The sequence below is a fragment of the Neltuma alba genome, unplaced genomic scaffold (genome assembly GCF_004799145.2).
Source record: "Neltuma alba isolate B1F8T4 unplaced genomic scaffold, ASM479914v2 tig00006019_pilon, whole genome shotgun sequence".
Classification (NCBI taxonomy): domain Eukaryota; kingdom Viridiplantae; phylum Streptophyta; class Magnoliopsida; order Fabales; family Fabaceae; genus Neltuma; species Neltuma alba.
This window is the reverse complement of record NW_021634320.1, coordinates 252,106-272,199: the sequence shown is the minus strand read 5'-3', so window position 1 is coordinate 272,199 and position 20,094 is coordinate 252,106. Positions and strand designations below refer to the sequence as shown.

Here is a 20,094-nt window from a genome sequence, read left to right as displayed (position 1 = left end):
ATGGAAGAAATGGGGATCATCAAAATTTCCGTGGTCGGAATGGAGAAGGTGCTTATGATTGAAAAGCCAAATTTTGCGGTTCTCCACTGCAGCGTTTGAAGTTTGATCGCAAAGGCTTCTTTTGTGTGTGTGTGTGTGTGGGTAATTTGAGGTAAAAGTGTCAAGATTAAGGGGCTCCTAATATCATGCCTAATTTTAAAATGCAAGATTGCGAAACGATGATCCATTGATACTGCAGTAGGAACATAGACAACTAGGTTTGAGCTAATAGATATCGTTAGTCGTATTTTCGGAGATTGATTGTTTATATCATTTCCCATGGGACATAACATTGAGCCTTAAAAACTTCTATAATCCCATGCCCAGGGCACAATCCTTCACAGCGTGATCGGAACAGAGCTGTGGTTGTTTTTTTCATGGCTCGTAAATGAGCTCATCACTCGTGTTGTATCTGACATGTAATAATTTGTTACAAATGCCGTTAATTTATTTTAAATAAGGCTGCACAACATGATGACATGGATTTGCAGTATGTTTTTCTTATTGTCTCCTTCTTTGTGTTATGCAATGATTGGTTTGATTTTGAATTTTCCATTCTGATCTTTGTTTATAAATAATATTCCTTTACTTTGAAGCTTTAAGCATTTTCCGAGCTGTTATTGCATAATTCACTTTTCTACTTGCTAACTAAATTGCTTTTTTTCTTATTATTGTTTTGCAGGTATTGATATTAGGTTCATCTAAGATATGTGAACTTGGATTGTTTAATTATAAAGCTGAGAATTTGTTCCATCCTTTTGAAAGAAACAAATTTCACTGTCGTTATGATTACTACTGGGCTTCAGTTTTCAAGGTTATTATATCTTGCCCATTACTTGTTTGCATCATTAGTATTCTTTCTGCATGTTTTGTGCCTTGTATTGTTGTCCCTGTTGATGCAGAAGCATAGATTTTCTCTCTTACTGTCCAAGTTATGTATCTCCATAACTAATCCATGCTACTTTCAATGGAAAACTTTTGAAAATAGTACATGTGTGTGTACTTATACGCAGCCTTTCTCTGTTCTGTCCTCTAATAATTGTAAATTAGTGATAAACACAAAGCAGACAGTAAGTTCTTTTACTTAACCTTTCAGGTGGAATATAAAGATCACTTTTCCAGTCGGACACATGTTGCATTATCAGAGGCTCCAAATGAGGCTCTTCCCCTTTATTGCAGGCCTAATTTTGGTGCTGCGTTGTTGACCCAAAATAAATTCAAGGTGAGGTTTACCACTAGTGGTCTCAACTCTCAACCAGTTTGTGTTTTTTGGGCTGGACTTTGTTTAAAATGTTTTTTCTGTTTATGAAATATATAATACCTAGCAGTTATATCTAGTCCAGGTCTTTGGCATTGGTTTATCCTTTTATCTTCTCTTCCTCTTTTGTTAGGTCAATGAGTCTTATGACTGCTGGTACACATCTGGCATTTCCAAAGTGCGTTTATACCAAGATGACCTTTTCAGTTGTCATGCAGATAAGCCATCTACTTTTGAGATGCTTGGACGGTATTTTATACTGTGAGCATTTTACTCTTCCTATCTTACTGAAATCTAGGCTTCTTAACACAACTAAATAAAATCATGAATCATTTAATGTAAGATGAAGTTACTGAGTGGCACCTGAGGGTTAAGCGTTCTTAACATTATTTATAGTTCTAATAAACTGTTAGTTGATTTGTTTTTTATGTAAATGCTTGAAGTCTTAAACAAGGTGGGCCACACCCAAAAAATCCAATAAGCTCCAAGTACCCAAAATGCCTTCTTAAATGGAAAATTAAATAATAAGATATACTTGGCAAAGACAGAGCTGATTTTTTTTTTAAAAAAAATTTGGTTATAGAAATAGGATTAATCCACATGTATTGATGTAAATGCTTGAAGTCTTAAACAAGGTGGGCCACACCCAAAAATCAAAATCAAATAAGCCCCAAGTACCCAAAATGCCTTCTTAAAGGAAAATTAAATATAAGATATACTTGGCAAAGACAGAGCTGATTTTTTTTTTTTTTTGAAAATTTGGTTATAGAAATAGGATTAATCCCACATGTGTTGCGTGAATTAATCCTAGGCGAATGACATATTAACATGTTGAAGGGCCAGCATCCTGTAAAAAAGCAAGTGCTGCTAAGCTTATAAATTTGTGGTGGTAAAAAAAAAAAAGCTTATGAAATTTGTACTTAAAATATGGACTTGGATATCAATATAATTATGTCATTGAGTACTAAACTGTATATGTTTGATTAAAGTGTCATATAAGTTCAATATTCTTATTTTTTTGGTAGAAAGTTCAATATTTTTATTCAATTATATCTTTAATTAGGACGATGGAGATGTTTAATACTCCTGGATTACCATGAGGGGAAGGTTCAGCTGCTGGAACTGGGAAACGATAGCTGGAGTGTTAACTTGGGTTTTCAGGTTCTTTGATCTCCATGACGTTTTTAAGGTTCCTATATCTGCTACTCTCTGGACTATGTCGATTCTGCGCTACAACACGGATGTTTTGTTGGCCTGCTGGTATTGCTCACATAAGCGAGCTGTTTTCCTTTTTGGCTTACTGCTCTTTTTGTGGCTTTTTTGGCTATTGAATACGCGAAGATGGTAGGCCTCATGGATTTTGTTAGAGTTCCTGCTTCTTGGCACTTATTTTTGTGAATTGCCGTGTCTTTTTTTCTCCCCCCCCATCGGGTGATGATATCATGGTTCTAGCATGTAATATTCTTGGCGCATGATAACTGAGGAGTGGCTCTACATGCCTCGTGTAAATATGGAGGAGATGCTTAAATAGGTGTTAGACTTACCGGGATTAAATCTGGAGTTAGTTGAAATCAGTGGGTGGACTTCAGGGGACGAGGGGGTTGAGTAGTTTACAAAATGGATTAGGTTTGTAATTTATGTGTCGGTATGTTGAAAATCTAGTTTACAAAATAGAAATTGAAAAGCTTTCTCATTGAAAAATCTAGTTGAAATATGACATTATAGTTTGCAGAATTAATGCATGTGAGTAGTTTCTTTAAGTAATAGTCGCCACTCGCCAGTGCATTTAAATGTAGAATTTGGTTGGCAAAAATAAATAATAATAATAAATGTAGAATTTGTTTCCAGATAAAAGTTTCTAATTTATGCGTCGCATTTTTGCTTTAAGGGCGTTTGGGGTGGGCACATTGATACGAAGTGAAGGGAAGAAAGAAACGTCTGTACGGTCTTTGGATTAAAATGCGATAATTATGCGCGTCTATATAATTGAGTATAAAAATAAGTTAATAAATTTTGAACATTTATTTCATACTCTTATTTCACTCTTCTGCACTGTTTGGGAAGATTTTTCCGTTTGGGAAGTTATTTTTCATTAAAAAAAGCCATTCCTCATTCAAATTTAAAAATAAGGGATTTATTAGTTTCGATTTTTTTCATAGAAAATATTTATTTTTAAGAATCTATTTTGTGAAGTTGTATATTATTTTTTGAAGCTTTTTAAAATGATTGGAATCCAAAAAAAAAAAAAAGAGAGAGTAGGTTTCCGAATATTTTAAGAAGCCATATCGAACGGTTTCTGCCTTGCGTAGCTAGACAGGTAAAGATCGTCTGGCTCTTCGAGACGGGGAACAAAACTTTAACAAATTTCTAAAAAAAATGTGGTAATTCGGTAAATAAGAGAGAATGCCATAAAAACAGAGGAATACACTGAGATATTATAAAATTTTAAAATAACTAAATAATTATCACGATTATTATAACCAAAACAAATAATGTTATCTTTTTATAAAAATTTTAACTACTAAATAAACGGGTTCTAAATTCCAGTGTTTAAATTTTTATCCATTATACGAGAATGAAGAGAAAAAAATCAAAGAAAATAAAATTTTGAAAAGAGAAATGTCAAATCATGCACGAGAGAGATGATGCATGATTCAAAGCACATACAAAATAGTAATTCCTAGTTCGCAAACACAGGCCAAATGAATCAGATTGAAATGTTTTTTTAGGATGTACGCCTACATACCTTGGGAGAAAAAAGATAGGGGAGAAAAAGCTCCACATTCTCACCTCAAACCTCCTTCATCCTAAATACACACGGTACTTACTTTAGCCAAAATAATAAAAACACAAGGTCCTAGCCCACTAACAACACATTTTTATTGCAATGAAGCAAAAACCAAGCTATTTTATCATCATAAATTTGCAATGCTACAAACATGATAAATAATCAAGATAGTCAAAACTTAAATAAGGGGTTCACTATTCTTAAAACAAATTTCTCCGAAGACAAGCCTGAGAAAAGTTAGCATCTTTTACTACCGCTTTCCATAGCCCAATGCTAGTAAATCTCCTCATCAGGGACATCAGGGTTCAAGAACTTCCTCGGGTCTTTACTTATTTCTTCATCTTTCAGTTCAGAGGCGACTTAACCCTTTCTGGTACAGGCATCAGAGGAATAATGCTATCCCTGTCAATTACCTACCCCATCAATTATTCCATATTCAACTGCTTCAATTGGAGACATGTACCGATCCCTATCAATATCTTTCTGGACTTGTTCGAATGAGCGACCAGTGAAACCGGATATAATTCTTGTAACATTATTTTTGTTGTGCATAACCTCTCGAGCTTGAATTTCTACATCTATAGCTTGTCCGCTAGCACCTCCAAGAGGTTGATGAATCATAATCCGTGTGTTGGGCATAGCAAGACGCTTGCCTTTTGTGCCGCCACCGAGGATAATGGAAGCTGTTGATGCCGAAATGCCGAGTGCAACTGTGGAAACATCAGCCCTCACAAGTTGTAACACGTCATAGATGGCCATTGTCGCGCTGAATAGATTATCAAACTCAACTGTTACAAGGAAACTAGCCAAGGGCAACAAAGAAACGCAACAAGAAGAAACCAAGCAGACAAGCACCAATAAAAGAAAATGCTACTGGCCAGTGACCTTTCTAGCTGGCCTGGCGCCAGTATACTCTCAAGGGTTCAATTTTCTACCCACACCATACCCAAGAAAGAGCATCAATGCTGATATGCTTATCAACTACAGCATGATACAATATGCTAGATATAGTAATTTCTACGATAACAATGGGGTACTATAATAAGTGTGCATGCACACAAACAACAAATTAATGCTAAAAATAACAAAAAATCTTAAACAAGTATTCCAAATGTAAAATAAGATGTTCATATGAAGTTGCAAATAAAATAAAGAGCAAATTAAAACTATATCTCTCAATTTAAATTAAATATCAATCTTCATCTCTCATCACCTCACTAAAATGCCCCACAAGCTCTTCCAATCCCAACCCATCTAGAGAATAATTTGAAACTTCAAAACCTCCACCCCCATCGAATGGCTCCCACTGATCTCCATATATATCACATCTTAGTTTGTCTATTGAAAATACATTTCACATTCCATGATGGAAGCTGAAGATTGGCATCAAGGAATCACTGATACGCCCCGGAAAAAATGGAGCATTCAGGTCACATATAAACGGATTAGTTGAGGGTACCTAATATAGGACTTGGTACCTGTCCTAAAGTTTGGCATATGAAAATTAAGGATCAAAGTCAAATCAAGTTGTTAACACCACCACTAGCCAAAAGCTTATCTCTTAGAAACTTAAATGATTACCATTCTTGAAAGTGAGACAATCAAGGGAAGATGGAGGGCATGTGGTGCATGGAAAGAGCCTTCAACCACGGTGCTAGATAGAATTGTACGTGGAAGTTACTATAATGTTTTATCATAGTTGTTCGACAAATATTAGATTATTTAAATACACTGCAAGCAACATATTTTTCTCTACAAACCTCCTAGTTGTGATGCACTAAGACACTTGGTGGCAAAAGGAGAGATAATGATGACAGGCCAGAGGTTAATTAAACAATGAAAATATTGGGGTGAGAAGAAAGAGTATAAGTGACATGCGGTAGTATCTGATGGAAATATCAATTTTTGAAGCACAACAATGAAAAATATTGGGGTGAGAAGAAAGAGAGTATAGTGACATGCGGTAGTATCTGATGGAAATATCAATTTTTGAAGCACAAGATCGGCCAAGGGAGAGCCATCATGTAGCCACGTACAAATAAGTCACTGAAAGAGGAGAATGAAGGGTAACTCGATAAGTTTAATGAGTTTAAAGAGTACAAGGGCAAATTCTGCCTGGATAACTTGATGAAACAAGTAGTTGAAGAGGCTAGATCTGAAAATGTTAGGTTTTTTATGCTGATAAGCCTACAGTTCATTTGTTATATGATAAGTGGTATTGACTGATAGAAGTAGTAAAGGATTAAGAAAGGAACCATTCAACCGTTCAATCTTTCATGAATTTGTATAGAGTATCCCTGATCGAGAATATTAGTCACTCACTATGTTATGACATGAAATAAGTCCACAGACATACGGAACCAACAACATTTTTAAACATCCCTAATACTTCATATTAATCCTTCTTATATTCATATCCTTCTAAAACCTCCACCGGCAGGATTCATAAGGCACCAAGATTTCCCTTTCTTCCCCCGTTTTTTATATAACTTGTCTTATACATTTTCAACTTGTGTTACAATCCATCTATCTCTCTAACCTGTCCAACCCTCAGCAAACAAATCACAGTCAAAGCAAAATGGCCACACCCACAGAGACAGATAACTAAGCAAAATTTTACCTTAGATTGCCACCAGGCGAATTAATGAAGAGTCTGATATCTTTTTTGGAATCTTGAGCATCCAGAAGCAGAAGCTGACTGATAATTGCATCAGCCACAAAATCGTCGATACCGCTACCCAAAAAAACAATCCTCTCCCTAAGCAACAACCCCATCCATCGCATCACTTTCGGGCCCCCCTAATGGCCGTAGCAGGCGTCTGAGGAGCAGATAATTTGAAAATGTCATCGAAGTTTTCAGGTTTGGACACAAAGTTTAGGGTTTTAGGGGACTTTGGTGAGGATGATAGCATGCACCTGAGTGAAGCTCTTGAAGAATAGGGACGCGAGGGAATAGCGATTTGGGATTAAACGCGGAAATAGACGGCTTTGAAGAAGAGAGAGGAAGCCCGCGAGAGGCAGGCGAAGCTGAAGGGTGCGAAGGAGAGATTGAAAGCAAATCCATGGCGAACTATCTGAAGCTAAATCCAGAAAGAGATTATCAGGCCACTGAACAGCTTATTATATTATCGGGAAAGACGGCCAAAGGTGAGCGACCTTGGAAAAAAAAAACAAAGCTCTCTGTTAGGGAAACTACTATACTCTTTTTCTTTTTTGCCAACTGGAAAAATGCGCATTCTTATTGTGAAAATAAGGAAGTTTGATAAAAATAAAAAAGAATATAACTCATAATAATTCAAAATTGTTGAAAAGTTATATTAAAATATGGCTCAAACTCAAAGATACCTAAATTTTATTTAAGAAATTAATTTCTTAAACAGATGTAACTCATTTTAACCGATGTTGTATTTATTATGTATTAAATTGTATGTGACATATGTATTATTTAATTATATGCAAATGTTTTTAATTGGTCCAGTGCCACGTCAACATTTGGTTTCCCCTACTTAGGATTAGAGTCCTTAGATAAATTTTGATTATCTTTGGATAAAAAAATATTTTGACGAGAAAATTTTCATTAATTTTCCTAATTTTTTTTTTCAGAATAAGAATGATGTGAAGATAAATAAAGAAATATTAACCAAAAAAAGAAAAGTCTGAACATTCTTCCAAAACTACTTTTCTTTCTTCCTCAGTGTATATTTAACTTCAAACCAAATGCAATAAAACTAAAAATAGACGATCTATTTTTTTTAATATTGCATTGTATGAGAAGCATGTCATGGGAAATGACTTCGTTTCGTAGCGTCAAATTCTGGAACATCACCATCTCAGAGAATCAGATGGGTTTCGTTGCTTCATATCACCACCCATTTCTGTTCCTAAAATATTCTCTCAGGTAGAAAGCGATTGATCTCAAAACCATAAACGAAACCAAAAACCATGTAATGTAAGTTCATCAATCAATCAATTCTATTAAGAAGCACGTTGAAAAGGGAATACTAATAGAAACGGTTTAAGAGGATGCAGGCGGATGGGAGATGAACGATGATGGAGAAGAGCGAGAATGAGAGGACGTCAGGTGGACGAGAGTTCTATGCAAATGGAAATCACATGAATGCTGCAGAAGTTGAAGCCAAACTTGACCAAGGAAACGTTGAAGCCTGAATCTGCATTGAAAGAGGGCTTATCTATCACTCTGAGGTGAGGTAGCTTCATCCAAATCCCTTCACACGTATCATCATATACTCTCCTAACTCTCTGGCCCCTTCTATTTTCGTTTCCCTTCTCAGAAATCAAATTTGTGACCTTGTGCCCGCACAACCAATCTGAATCCCTTACATTCACACTAATGAATATGTGTATATGTATGTATATATGGTATATTATATTGGAGAGAAATAACAAGAAAAAAGATGATGACCATAATGATGAAATGTGGATCCCCATGCAATCATATGAATGCATTATGAATGTATAGAGGGTCTAATTTATGGCATAATGAGGAATCAAGTTTTCAAACTACTCACACCTGATCTGTTTATCTTAATTGCATTGTGTTATCAGGAAGCAAGAACTCTTATAGGGAAGCTAGAGTATCAAAGAGGGAATTATGCAAGTGCTCTTCGTGTGTTTGATGGGGTTGATCTCCAAGCTGCCCTTCAGCAATTACAATCGTTAGTTTCTGATAATCAGCGGCCAAGAAAGCACGCCCTCGTGCTGAATCACCTACCTCAATCCCTAGGCATGCTGCTAGTTTGATGCTTGAATCCATCTACTTCAAAGCAAAACCCTACGAAAGCAGGGAAAAATAACTGGTATTGAATACAATTTTGAAGTAATCATCCATTCATTGGTGCAATTTCTTTTAGTATATAGATCCCCTAGAATTCTTTGTTCTAAATTTACTGTAAAATTTAAAGAAAGTGTGACAACAAAAGTAAGCAATGTGAATGAGATTCACTTTCTCTTTTACCTCCATTCTCTCTTGAAATTTTACAGTAACTTAACGAGGAAGAACTATGAAAAATCTACGGTCGTTTTTTATGTTTGCTTTTCTCCCAAATGAAATGTGAATCTTCGAACCCCCTCTAGTATCCTACTTCTCTTTGAATAAACTGTAATGCTTGTGTTATTGCTCGCTCAGAAGCGACCACTGAATGCAAAAGTGTGCATGAGGGTATTGAGAAGGCATTCAGTCAGGGTGTATCTGATATTCAACTGGAACAACATTGCAAGAAGTAGTCAGTGGCATTGTGGGACTTCTTCCAGAGCTTACAAAGCAAGCAGGTAGCTATCAAGAGGCATTGTCTGCTTATAGACGTGCTCTTGAACTTCTGAGTCAATGGAATTTTGATACTGATGGGAGTGCTAGAGTTCAGAAAGGACTTGCCAAGCTTTTGCTATATGGTGGGTTCGAGGCTAGCCCACCCAAGGCAACTGATCTGGGCGAGGGGTTTTATGTACCTAAAAACAATCTGGAAGAGATTCAATTCTGCTTCTAATGCTTGCTGTGAGGAGACTTTTGCATTGACAAGTCCAAATGGGATACTTCAGTGATGGAGCACCTGACTTTTGCACTTTCTGTATGTGGCCAAACTTCTGTTCTAGCAAAGCAACTTGAAGAGTTAATGCCTGGATTATATCATCGTATTGATCGTTGGAATCTTTTAGCTTTATGTCTCTATGGAGCAGGACAAAACCAAAGTGCTTTGGATCTACTCAGAAAATCTTTGCACAAACATGAGAGACCAAATGACATTGAATCATTGTTAGCAGCTGCCAGGATCTGCAGTGAGGATCCTTATCTTGCTGCAGAGGGAGTGGGGTATGCACAAAGGGCAATCAATAATGCTAAGGGCATAAACGAGTCATTTGGAAAGGTGGTGTCTTAGAGTGTTGGGACTTTGTCTGGGAAAGCAAGCTAAGGTTGCTTCCTCGGACTTTCAAAGGTCTAAACTTCAGTCCAAAGCTCTGAAGTCACTAGAAGGGGCAATGGGATTTGAGTATAACAATTGTGATCTGATTTTTGGAGTGGGAGTTCATTATGCAGAACACAGAAATTTGACAACTTCTTTGCGCTATGCAAAGCAGTTCTTTGATGAAACAGGAGGATCTATATTGAAAGGTTGGAGATTGATTGCTCTGATTTTGTCTGCTCAGCAACGATTCCCGGAGGCTGAAGTGGTGATAAATGCTGCTTTAGATGAGACTGCAAGATGGGAGCAAGGGCCACTGCTTAGACTAAAAGCAAAGCTCAAGATTCTCCAGTCACAACCAACGGATGCTATTGAAACTTATAGATACCTCCTTGCATTGATTCAGGCTCAAAAGAATTCATTTGGGCCTATGAAAATAAATACACAGGTAATATGCCATATGCTATCTTACAGTGGTAGATTGCATGTACTACTTTTTATCGTTTTGTCATTAAATTGTTTTTAGCGGCTGGGTACACAGGTGATCTGGGAAGTGGATATATATCCTCTGAATCTGTCGTCATTTCAGCACTTTTAATTTTCTTTTATGCAAGTTATTTTTGTGGTTGCTGAGCCGTTTCCTTTTTTTGTTTAGGATAGTTGCAGAAGAAAGATTTTATTTTTTCTTATAATTTTTGCATACAGGAAAATATTGGGTTATTTGTTGGAGATAGGTGCTCTTCAAGAAGCTCAACCATAATTATTTTAAAGCAAGTACTTTAAAGCTGTCTCCATGGTTTTGGGAGAAAAAGAACCCTAAGTTAGGAGAAAATGAGTTTACATTTATCCCTTTACTAATTTGTTTTCATCTTGGAACTTATTTGCTCTTAAAATTTAAATCAATTTTTAATTTTACTGTTATCTTTTACATTGTACAGGCAGTACTTGCTTCACTTTTAGTTTTGCTAAAAGAAAACAGTTATACGGCGGGAGAATACTGGAGTTTTACTCCCCCAGTTGATACATATATGTTATACTATAAGAGCTAGTTGACTAATTTGAGAAGATTAAGAAAAAAAGTTGAGTTAGTTATTTGTAATAAACATGTGTTATTTTTTCTAAAATATCCTTACTAATCAAGTGTATTGACTAGAATTATTATTATTAGAAGGACTATTCTGAAAAAAAAATATATAAGTATTAGAGAAAAAGTGGATCGGGGTCTAATATTTAGGACCAAAATAAAAATCAAACAAGTTCTTATATTAAGAACCGGAGGTAGTAGAAAATTTATTTCGAAAGATTCTCTTTAATTTATAACTAAATATAACGTTAATATTTCTTTAGGCTTATTTAGATTGAGATCTAAATTAAAACGTTTCAAAATCAAAATTTCACTTCATCATCTTTCAAAATAAAGGATGATTGGAGAGTTTCTTTGGATTAAGGAGAATGGAAAAGGAGGAGGACATAATGTTCACTTGAATAAAGACCAAAGAAAATGAATTAAAATCTCTCTTCCCCTCGGCCCCGGGGGGGGGGAGAGGACATATTTTGGCCGGTTCTAAAGCAACGTTGTCGGAGAATGTGAAAGTATAGCCTAAAGCCTTCGAAGTAGCATAAGAAAAAAAAGCAAATAGTCTTCTGCATGTATGTAGATATTAATACTTTCCTGTGTGATTCTACCAGGTCTTTTGTATGATGGACGTGGAGAAAAACAAGAAGCTGTTTCTGCTATCACGACAGGGATCCTGTTTGATCAATGCTATGTTCCAAGCAAGATCCAGATGGGTATTTTGCTGCTCAAAGTGGATTCAAAGTCGAAGTCTTTGCCTTTAGCTAGAAGCTTTCTTTCTGATGCACTTCGATTAGAACCCACTAACCGCACGGCTTGGTTTCACTTGGGAAAGGTTCACAAGTATGATGGCCGAATAGGCGATGCTGCCGACTGCTTCCAGGCAGCTTCCATGCTTGAAGAATCTGATCCTGTTGAAAGTTTCAGCACTTTGCTTTGACTGGATTTCAAACTAGGATCAAAAGAAGAGAAATTGCCCTCATTTTAAAGAAATTCATGTTAAACTTGTCCGCAGGATGGCTCATGTCAAGAGCCTGGACTAGTGAAGGCTCATGTGGTTCAATTGCTGTTCTGCCCTGTAAATGTATGTTGCTTAACCGAGAAGTGTCATTAAAAGAAAGTGGAGATTCATTGCCGATGTACGTAGCACAATTTGCTAAAATCCGTCTGATTCTTTCTTATATTTTCATGTATCAAATACTATGCGGAGGACAATCAGTTCAAGAAAGAAAATGTTCAAAATTTGGAAAAGCAATGTGATCCAGCAAATCTTGGCACAGTCCATGTCAAATTCCAAGTCCAAATGTTAGATACGAAAACAGTTCTTGAGCATAGTCCACCGAACGCATACTGCCATTTGCCTTGTTTAGCTGTCTGTTAGCATCTTTGGCTAAGTTGACGAAATTCCAAAACGGTTTCGAAGAGAGTCAATGGCTTTGTCAAATGATTGCGATAGATTAGCGACGGACGTTTTGCAGGCTGAAATTTTTTAAGGCAAAAAAAAATCAGAAGCCTGTTTATTCAAATGGGTGTAAATATCTCAACAGATTTGTGGACAATCTCACATACGAGTGTGGCATATGTGCGTGTATAGATCTGAATGTCATAAGACAAAGAAACCAAACTATAAGAACGCGACGTGCTGCCATGTATAGGTAATTTTCTTCCTTTTTATTTTGATACAATGTGTAGTTCTATGAAGCGTGTTCGGACACAGTTCTGAAAACTTACCGAAGATAATGAACTAGGATTATGTCATCAAGTTACAATGATAATTTAATCAAACAAACGTACCACGAGATGCGCTGATCTGTGCATCTGCAACGAATTCTTTATACGAGGCCTGAAAAGAACAATTAGATTCTCTAAATTACCATTATATAAAGCAAACCATTATATTCTCTAAATATTATTAAAAAAAAAGTTAAAGAACGGAGGCAATATACCTTCATTAATTCTTGATTTTCAGCAGCAATTCGTTCAGAAACTTTTTTGTATTCTTTATCTGCTTCATCCATCATTTGCTGGCATGATTGAGTCTGCATATATGATTTAAAAAATAAATGGTGAAATTAATTAGATCAAATATCTGAAATTCTGAATTTACAGTGCCGTTGTGAAACTTATAACGGCAGGGACGAGATTCAATCAAAGGACGACGAGCATCTTGACTAGCGTTCCTTCTTTTTTTCATTTTTCTCGAAAACGATATCCGATGGCTAGTATGACACTGTACGACACGGAGACTCTAGCGGCAATGCTCTGGCAGAAAAAAGACTACAGCAACAGCCCAATTTATTCAGATCATGGAAAAACGTGGTTCTCGAAATTTAATTCTCGACCTTTTGGCTAAGATCAAGTGTAGTATCTGTTCTTATCAGTTTAATTCTCGACACGTTTATTGAGTCGAATGTGCATCAGGTTTTGTGAAGATGAAACAATCAGCTATCAAGATTTCTTATACGTGACTGCCAAAAAAATCAGAACACGATGATAAATTCCAAATTTATGTTTCACTTTCTCTAGTGCTCCGGATCATGCGAAGTCATTTTAGTCTCTTGGATGAATTCATTCTTACTTGCAACTAAACAAAACTCGAAGTTCTCAAAAAACTTCGATGCTACACTGGAGTACGTGTGATCTGATAAACAAATTTACGATTACACTTAATGCGATTTTACAACTTGCAACGAGGCGAAAGGAAATGAACGAGCAATACCTTAAGTCTCTTGCGGAGACGTAACTGGGAAGCCTCGAGATCGTTGAAGATCTCAGAGTGAGAGCGATCAATCAGGCCCTTCAGTTCGTCAAGACGCGTAGCAGCGAGGTCCTTCAACTCCGATACGTTGCTGACAGTCTTGAGAGCTTGAGATTTGGCGTGGTCAACCGTTGCTCTCTTGGTGTTCTTGGAGGTCGAAGCCGTTCTGACGAAGATCGCCGACGCCGGGGAATCGTACGGCGGGGAAGATCTCGGTGATGGCGTTGTGAGTAGATTAACCATGGCGACCTTACTTTTCCCCTTTTCTTCATCCTTCGTAGTTTCTTCTTCTGCAAGACAGGGAGACACAGCGCTCTTCAATTTGAAGGTTGAGCCGATACAGCGTTGGCGGGTATTTACATTTTGAATATGCTCCCATGTAACGTAACAAACCAACCGTAATGATTTTTTAAAAAAATAGTAGTACACAGACACTGCACAATAAGCGTGAGCAAGTGCGCGCGCGCATCATTGGAAAAGCTAGGCGGTAGGCATTCTTAAAAACTGCGTAAATAATTTTTAATTACGAAACTAATTACAAAATTTTAAGCTTTTCAACATTGAACCGTTTGATATAAAATTTTTTTGGTGGTAAAAAGGGATTTTTCCTTTGGCACGAAGGTGTCAAAAAGGATAATCAATATATTATGGAAGATCAAAATCATATGTAAAAATTTATTAATTGTTTATTAATTATTAACATGTCAATATAAAAACGATTCATCCATCTAGCAGGGAATAATAAGTATCTGTTTGATTGGAGGGGAGGAGAATGGAAAAATTTTAGTAGGAGAAAAGGAAGGAATATTAACATTCCATTGTTTGCTTACATAAACAAATAAATAATTATAATATATACTTATGTATTTAGAACTCGTCAGAGCCTCATAATGAGGCAAGATGACTACCTAAAACTTTTTTAGCATAAAACTGTAAGTTTTGTGAAAGGAATAATAAATGAGAGTTATGATTAAAAAACTATAATAAATGTGCGACTCATATAATTGTCCGACAACTACACCGTGAAACCCAGGGAACTCCTTCACACACGAGACACGACTGATTGCTGCAGCTCGCAAATTAAATATAATCAAGGGAAAATGGCAAAAAAAAAAAAACTGCTAAAATAGAAAAATTACAAATAAGGACCTATGACAACATTAGTATGGATTTCAACAACAATAGTATAAATTTTGATGATAATTTTTATAAACCAGTCTCTCTGTACAAATTTTCTATTTCCGCGGTTTCTTTTTACCATTTTCCCTACAATCAAATAATATGTATATATTATAAATTGCTGTCACTCACATGCGAAGGAGGGGACAAGTTAAAAATAAGTAAAACGGAGATGGAGATCAGCGTAGAAATGACAGGGATAATGATCCTCACAAGGATACAAAATTATACCCTTCCCCTCCCCTCCAACCAAACAATGTGTTAAAAGTCACAAGTAACTTTATGAATGGAAAATGATCCTCATGTTACTACTTTTAGAAATTCATTTCCCAAGATATTTAAAAACTACCTTACAAATTTCTAGTAGCCTGACCATTTATCATCAAATTTAAAACAAAGACGATAAACAGCTAAAGTTTATTGGCCTAAGCAAAGCTTTGGGTGGAAAGTGGAAAGAGAGCTCCCCTTCAATGCTTCTTGTGTTTCAGAGAGACTGTAACCTGAATATTTTGCATATATTGGCCTCATCATCTTATTTTGGGTTTGAATCTTCCCTTCACATCTCTCTCGAATCAGAAGAAATCAATCTACCAAGGACAAGCCCGCCTCATTGTCAAGATCTGAGAGATTACAGTTGATAGAGAACTTCAGCCATCTCTTTTTCTCAACAAGTTTCAAACAAGGCTGTAAGACAAGACCAATTAACACAGCAATGAGGCTTATAACCATCACTTTGAAGGAGGAGAAAGCCAGCACAACACAAATCAATATCGTTGGAGGAATGCACATAAGAATAGCTCCGATTGTTCCCCCAGGTATCTTGTACGGCCGAGGCATATTGGGGTGTTTGATCCTCAGCAATATGAATGCTATGAACTCCAGAATCATTCCAAAACAGTAAAGGAAATTCTCCGCGGCTACAATTTCTTGGAAGCTCAACCATGATAGCAGAATCACACCTGAGGCTGAAAATAGAATCCCAATGAGAGGGGTTCCATATCGAGATCTCTTGCTAAAGAACTCTGGCAACATTCCCCTCTCAGCCATCCCTAGAAGTTGAAAAGAGTCACTGCTCATCTCAGCAACAAACATCCCCATGTTTGACATTGCAGCAGCTGCCTGAAGCCACCATCTCAACCACACTCCTCCAACAATAGTAGCAATATCTGAGAAGTACCCATCTGTCCACAACTTTTGATTGAGAGGAACAGCTCAGTACCGATTAGAAGAGGAAAGAAATACCCAAGAACTACCAGAATCACAGCATAAAAAAGAGCCCTGGGAAGAGTTTTCTTTGGATTGTCCACTTCTCCCACAAGAGTGCTTACGGAATCCCAATAATTAAGATTCCAGAAGAGAGTGTTCAAATATAGATTCCAATCCACGCCATTCAAATTTGTCACGAACCACCTAGAAGGTTCCAAGTCTGGAATTGCCAAAATTCCCATTACCACAAAAGGGAGGAGAGAGAGAACCCTAAAAGAGTAGCAACCCATCCCACAATGGTTAAACCCCTATAGTTCAAGTAAGTAAGAAGAACTGTCAAACCCAATGCTGCAAACGGTTCTTGGCATGCCACCCCCTAAAGCCGGGACTCCTGACTTCAGATAGTCAAGAAACAATACTGGGTACAAGGCATTATCAATTACCCCACTTATCCACTTCATCCAACCTTGCTGAAACCCCCAGTAGGGACCCAAAGCTGAGGAAACCCAAACCACATAACCACTGTTTTCTGGGAACATGGTTCCCATCTCAGCAGTAATCAAAGCTTCGGGAATACTCCATATGAATGGGAAAACCAAGAACCCAAGCAAAGCTAATAGAGGACCAGCAGCTTGCACGGTATCCTCCACACCAAAAGGACCCCCAGAGACCTCATAAAAAATGAGAAATACAAGAGGAAGAACTGAAACTTTCTAGAGTTATTTGCCTTATGAGAAGGCAATTCACCAATAACTTCGTAATCCCCCATTGCAGTAGAGGCTTGTCTAGTAGCAGTAATCCTCAATTTCTGCAACCATGGAGGGGAAATTCACGTTAGGTTTTTATACAGAAATCGAAAACAGAAAATATGTCTACTGAGTTCACCACAGTCCACAAAAGAAAGAACCTGTTTTTTTTTTTTCGTGCGCTCAAATAAAAGTAAAAATAGGTACTCTGTCAATTTTAACAGCTAAAATCTCCTCATTCTCCCACGAATTACGAAATCAACAATTGCATTCCTATACAAGAAGACGAGGGGGAAAGAACAGAGAGATGTGTCATTCTGCCATTTGCACGCCGAAATCAACCTCAAACTATATGAAGAATAAAAATCAAATAAATAAAGCCAGCTGATATTGGACAGAGATCTGGTCTGACCAGACAAATCACGGAACCATAAATGGAAAGCTCAAATAAAATAGATAAATAAAAAAAAATTTGATCCAGCGTGTGAAATCGAAACAGAGATTGAACAGACCATGAAAGATTCGGAGATCCTTTAAAGCTCGAATAGATGATACCCTCCATTTTCCCCGAGCGTTGAGGATTTAGAAAGGAAAGGAAGAGCAAAAGAGGACCATCTTCGTCCTAACCGCTCAGTCCCTGAGAAGCACTTTATTTTTAAAAACGAGAAAACAAAAAAATAAAAGAAGAAGCAATCGTCGTCATCGTGAAGTGCCACGTGAAGGACACGTATGACGCACAACGCGCATCTCAAGAATGGATTATTATAAACCGGAAATCAATAACATTCCTGTCAGGCTGAGGCATCATTTCCCACTTGACAAGATTAAAAAAATATATTTGATTAGTATTAGTGATTTTTTTTATAAGACATAAATTCGATTAACAGAGGACATTGGTGCCATGCTACAATTGTGTATTTTCCACTGTCGAAAAGGAGACTAATGCACATGAATGGGAAAGCCAACACACAGCATGAGAGAGAGAGAGAGAGATTGAAGGGGGAAATTTTGCAATTTAGACGTTTGATATTTTTTAATTTCTGTGGCTGAAAATTCATATTTTTTATTTACAATTTGTTGATGATCTTTTCCACGAGAGGTGCATGCAAGAAGATGGGGCAAATGATACATCCTCAAAAACTGAAGAGTTCAATCTTTTGCGGCCAAAAAAAATCCCTTTAGATTAAAAAAACAATATACAACTTCAAATCTTTAATATAAGACCCTGTTTGATTTTTATTTTAATTCTAAATATAAGACCCCAATCCATTTTATCTCTCATATTTATACATTTTTTTTTCAAAATAACCCTTCTAATAATCATAGTTCTAATCAATACACTTGATTAGTAAGGATATTTTATGAAAGACAACATCTATTTAGGATAAATAACTAATTTAACTTACTTCTTAATCTTCTCAAATTAGTTAACTGGTTCTTATAATTAGGACTGGGATGTAGTATTTCTTATTGATTGAGTAAACTATTCGGGTAAAAGAAACGTGTATTCATATTTAAAAAGAAAAAGGCGAAACCCAATAAATAAATAAATACCTCCATCGTGCCTCGAAAAACAAAAACAAAAGACTCAAAAAATATTCCGCTGAATTGAAAAAAAAAAAAAAAAAAGAGCCATTCATTTCACAGAAAAGAACAGGAATGAAGTGATTCACCAAGAAGAAAATAAGAACATTTGCACGCCGAAATCAACCTCAAACTATATGAAGAATAAAAATCAAATAAATAAAGCCAGCTGATATTGGACAGAGATCTGGTCTGACCAGACAAATCACGGGAACCATAAATGGAAAGCTCAAATAAAATAGATAAATAAAAAAAAATTTGATCCAGCGTGTGAAATCGAACAGAGATTGAACAGACCATGAAAGGATTCGGAGATCCTTTAAAGCTCGAATAGATGATACCCCCATTGTTTCCCCGAGCGTTGAGGATTTAGAAAGGAAAGGAAGAGCAAAAGAGGACCATCTTCGTCCTAAACCGCTCAGTCCCTGAGAAGCACTTTATTTTAAAAAACGAGAAAACAAAAAATAAAAAGAAGCAATCGTCGTCATCGTGAAGTGCCACGTGAGGGACACGTATGACGCACAACGCGCATCTCAAGAATGGATTATTATAAACCGGAATCAATAACATTCCTGTCAGGCTGAGGCATCATTTCCCACTTGACAAGATTAAAAAAATGTATTTTGATTAGTATTAGTGATTTTTTTTATAAGACATAAATTCGATTAACAGAGGACATTGGTGCCATGCTATAAATTGTGTATTCCACTGTCGAAAAGGAGACTAATGCACATGAATGGGAAAGCCAACACACAGCATAGAGAGAGAGAGAGATTGAAGGGGAAAGTTTGCAATTTAGACGTTTGATATTTTTAATTTCTGTGGCTGAAAATTCATATTTTTATTTAACAATTTGTTGATGCTCTTTTTCCACGAGAGGTGGATGCAACAAGATGGGGCAAATGATAAGTCCTCAAAAACTTAAAAGTTCAATCTTTTGCGCCCCAAAAAATCCCTTTAGATTAAAAAAACAATGTATTTCTTATTGATTGAGTAAACTATTCGGGTAAAAAAAACGTGTATTCATATTTAAAAAAGAAAAAGGCGAAACCCAATAAATAAATACCTCCATCGTGCCTCAAAAAACAAAAACAAAAAGACTCACTAAATATTCCGCTGAAATAAAAAAAAAAGAAGAAGAAAAAAGAGCCATTCATTTCACAGAAAAGAACAGGAATGAAGTGATATTCACCAAGAAGAAAATAAGAACAGAGCCATGCTCATAAGTCATAGCTAGTAATAGGGGATTAGAATTTAGTCTTATTCTCTAAATTTCTTCGGTGATCGAGTGGGGATATATTCTCTAAACGAGTTAAAACGGTGACTCTTCTATATTATAAAGCGATCCATGTGCATTTGCAGTTGCACTGGAATAAATCAAATGAGGGTCATTATTGATCCTGAAATGAAAAGCATACGTCAAAAGACTGAATTGCCCACGATTAGGGGGGTGGGAGGAAAGGGATCTGTGTTTGGGAGTACCTTCACGGCGGCTCTGTTCACCGGAAGTCGATGATCGGGAAAAATGCACACTGCTTGCAGG

General features: G+C 36.6%; 1 protein-coding gene, 1 long non-coding RNA gene, 1 other non-coding gene and 4 pseudogenes across 4 annotated transcripts; 3 read left to right on the top strand and 4 right to left on the bottom strand.

Moving 5' to 3' along the window:
- On the top strand, positions 1-2,695 carry LOC114749347 (uncharacterized; annotated as a pseudogene).
- A 1,569-nt stretch (positions 2,696-4,264) lies between these two features.
- LOC114749349 (ATP-dependent Clp protease proteolytic subunit 4, chloroplastic-like) lies at positions 4,265-6,860 on the bottom strand (annotated as a pseudogene).
- Positions 6,861-8,135: 1,275 nt separating this feature from the next.
- LOC114749346 (protein NPG1-like) lies at positions 8,136-12,018 on the top strand (annotated as a pseudogene).
- A 170-nt stretch (positions 12,019-12,188) lies between these two features.
- Positions 12,189-13,068, bottom strand: LOC114749350 (uncharacterized). Of its 2 annotated transcripts, XR_003740548.1 has the most exons (3): positions 13,025-13,068; positions 12,873-12,921; positions 12,189-12,557 (listed from the first exon to the last, which is right to left on the bottom strand). It is a non-coding gene; the product is annotated as an uncharacterized LOC114749350 (long non-coding RNA). The 2 variants fall into 2 exon arrangements; XR_003740547.1 differs by lacking the exon at positions 13,025-13,068 and having other exon boundaries at positions 12,873-12,996.
- LOC114749345 (uncharacterized) lies at positions 12,859-14,095 on the bottom strand. The gene is made up of 3 exons (XM_028937850.1): positions 13,798-14,095; positions 13,025-13,117; positions 12,859-12,921 (listed from the first exon to the last, which is right to left on the bottom strand). The coding sequence occupies exons 1-3, from the start codon at positions 14,077-14,079 to the stop codon at positions 12,859-12,861; spliced, it is 438 nt and encodes a 145-aa protein (XP_028793683.1). The 5' UTR covers positions 14,080-14,095.
- Positions 13,408-13,600, top strand: LOC114749375 (U2 spliceosomal RNA). Its single transcript, XR_003740551.1, has one exon. It is a non-coding gene; the product is annotated as a U2 spliceosomal RNA (small nuclear RNA).
- Positions 14,096-15,352: 1,257 nt separating the features above from the next.
- On the bottom strand, positions 15,353-20,094 carry LOC114749348 (probable polyamine transporter At1g31830; annotated as a pseudogene).

Excerpts from the sequence above, each read along its gene's own strand:
- LOC114749345 (XM_028937850.1), bottom strand. The coding sequence starts at position 14,079 with ATGGTTAATCTACTCACAACGCCATCACCGAGATCTTCCCCGCCGTAC. Across the intron at positions 13,118-13,797 it reads GTCTCCGCAAGAGACTTAAG|ACTCAATCATGCCAGCAAAT; the intron begins GTATTGCTCGTT and ends TCATATATGCAG. Across the intron at positions 12,922-13,024 it reads AAAATCAAGAATTAATGAAG|GCCTCGTATAAAGAATTCGT; the intron begins GTATATTGCCTC and ends TGTTCTTTTCAG.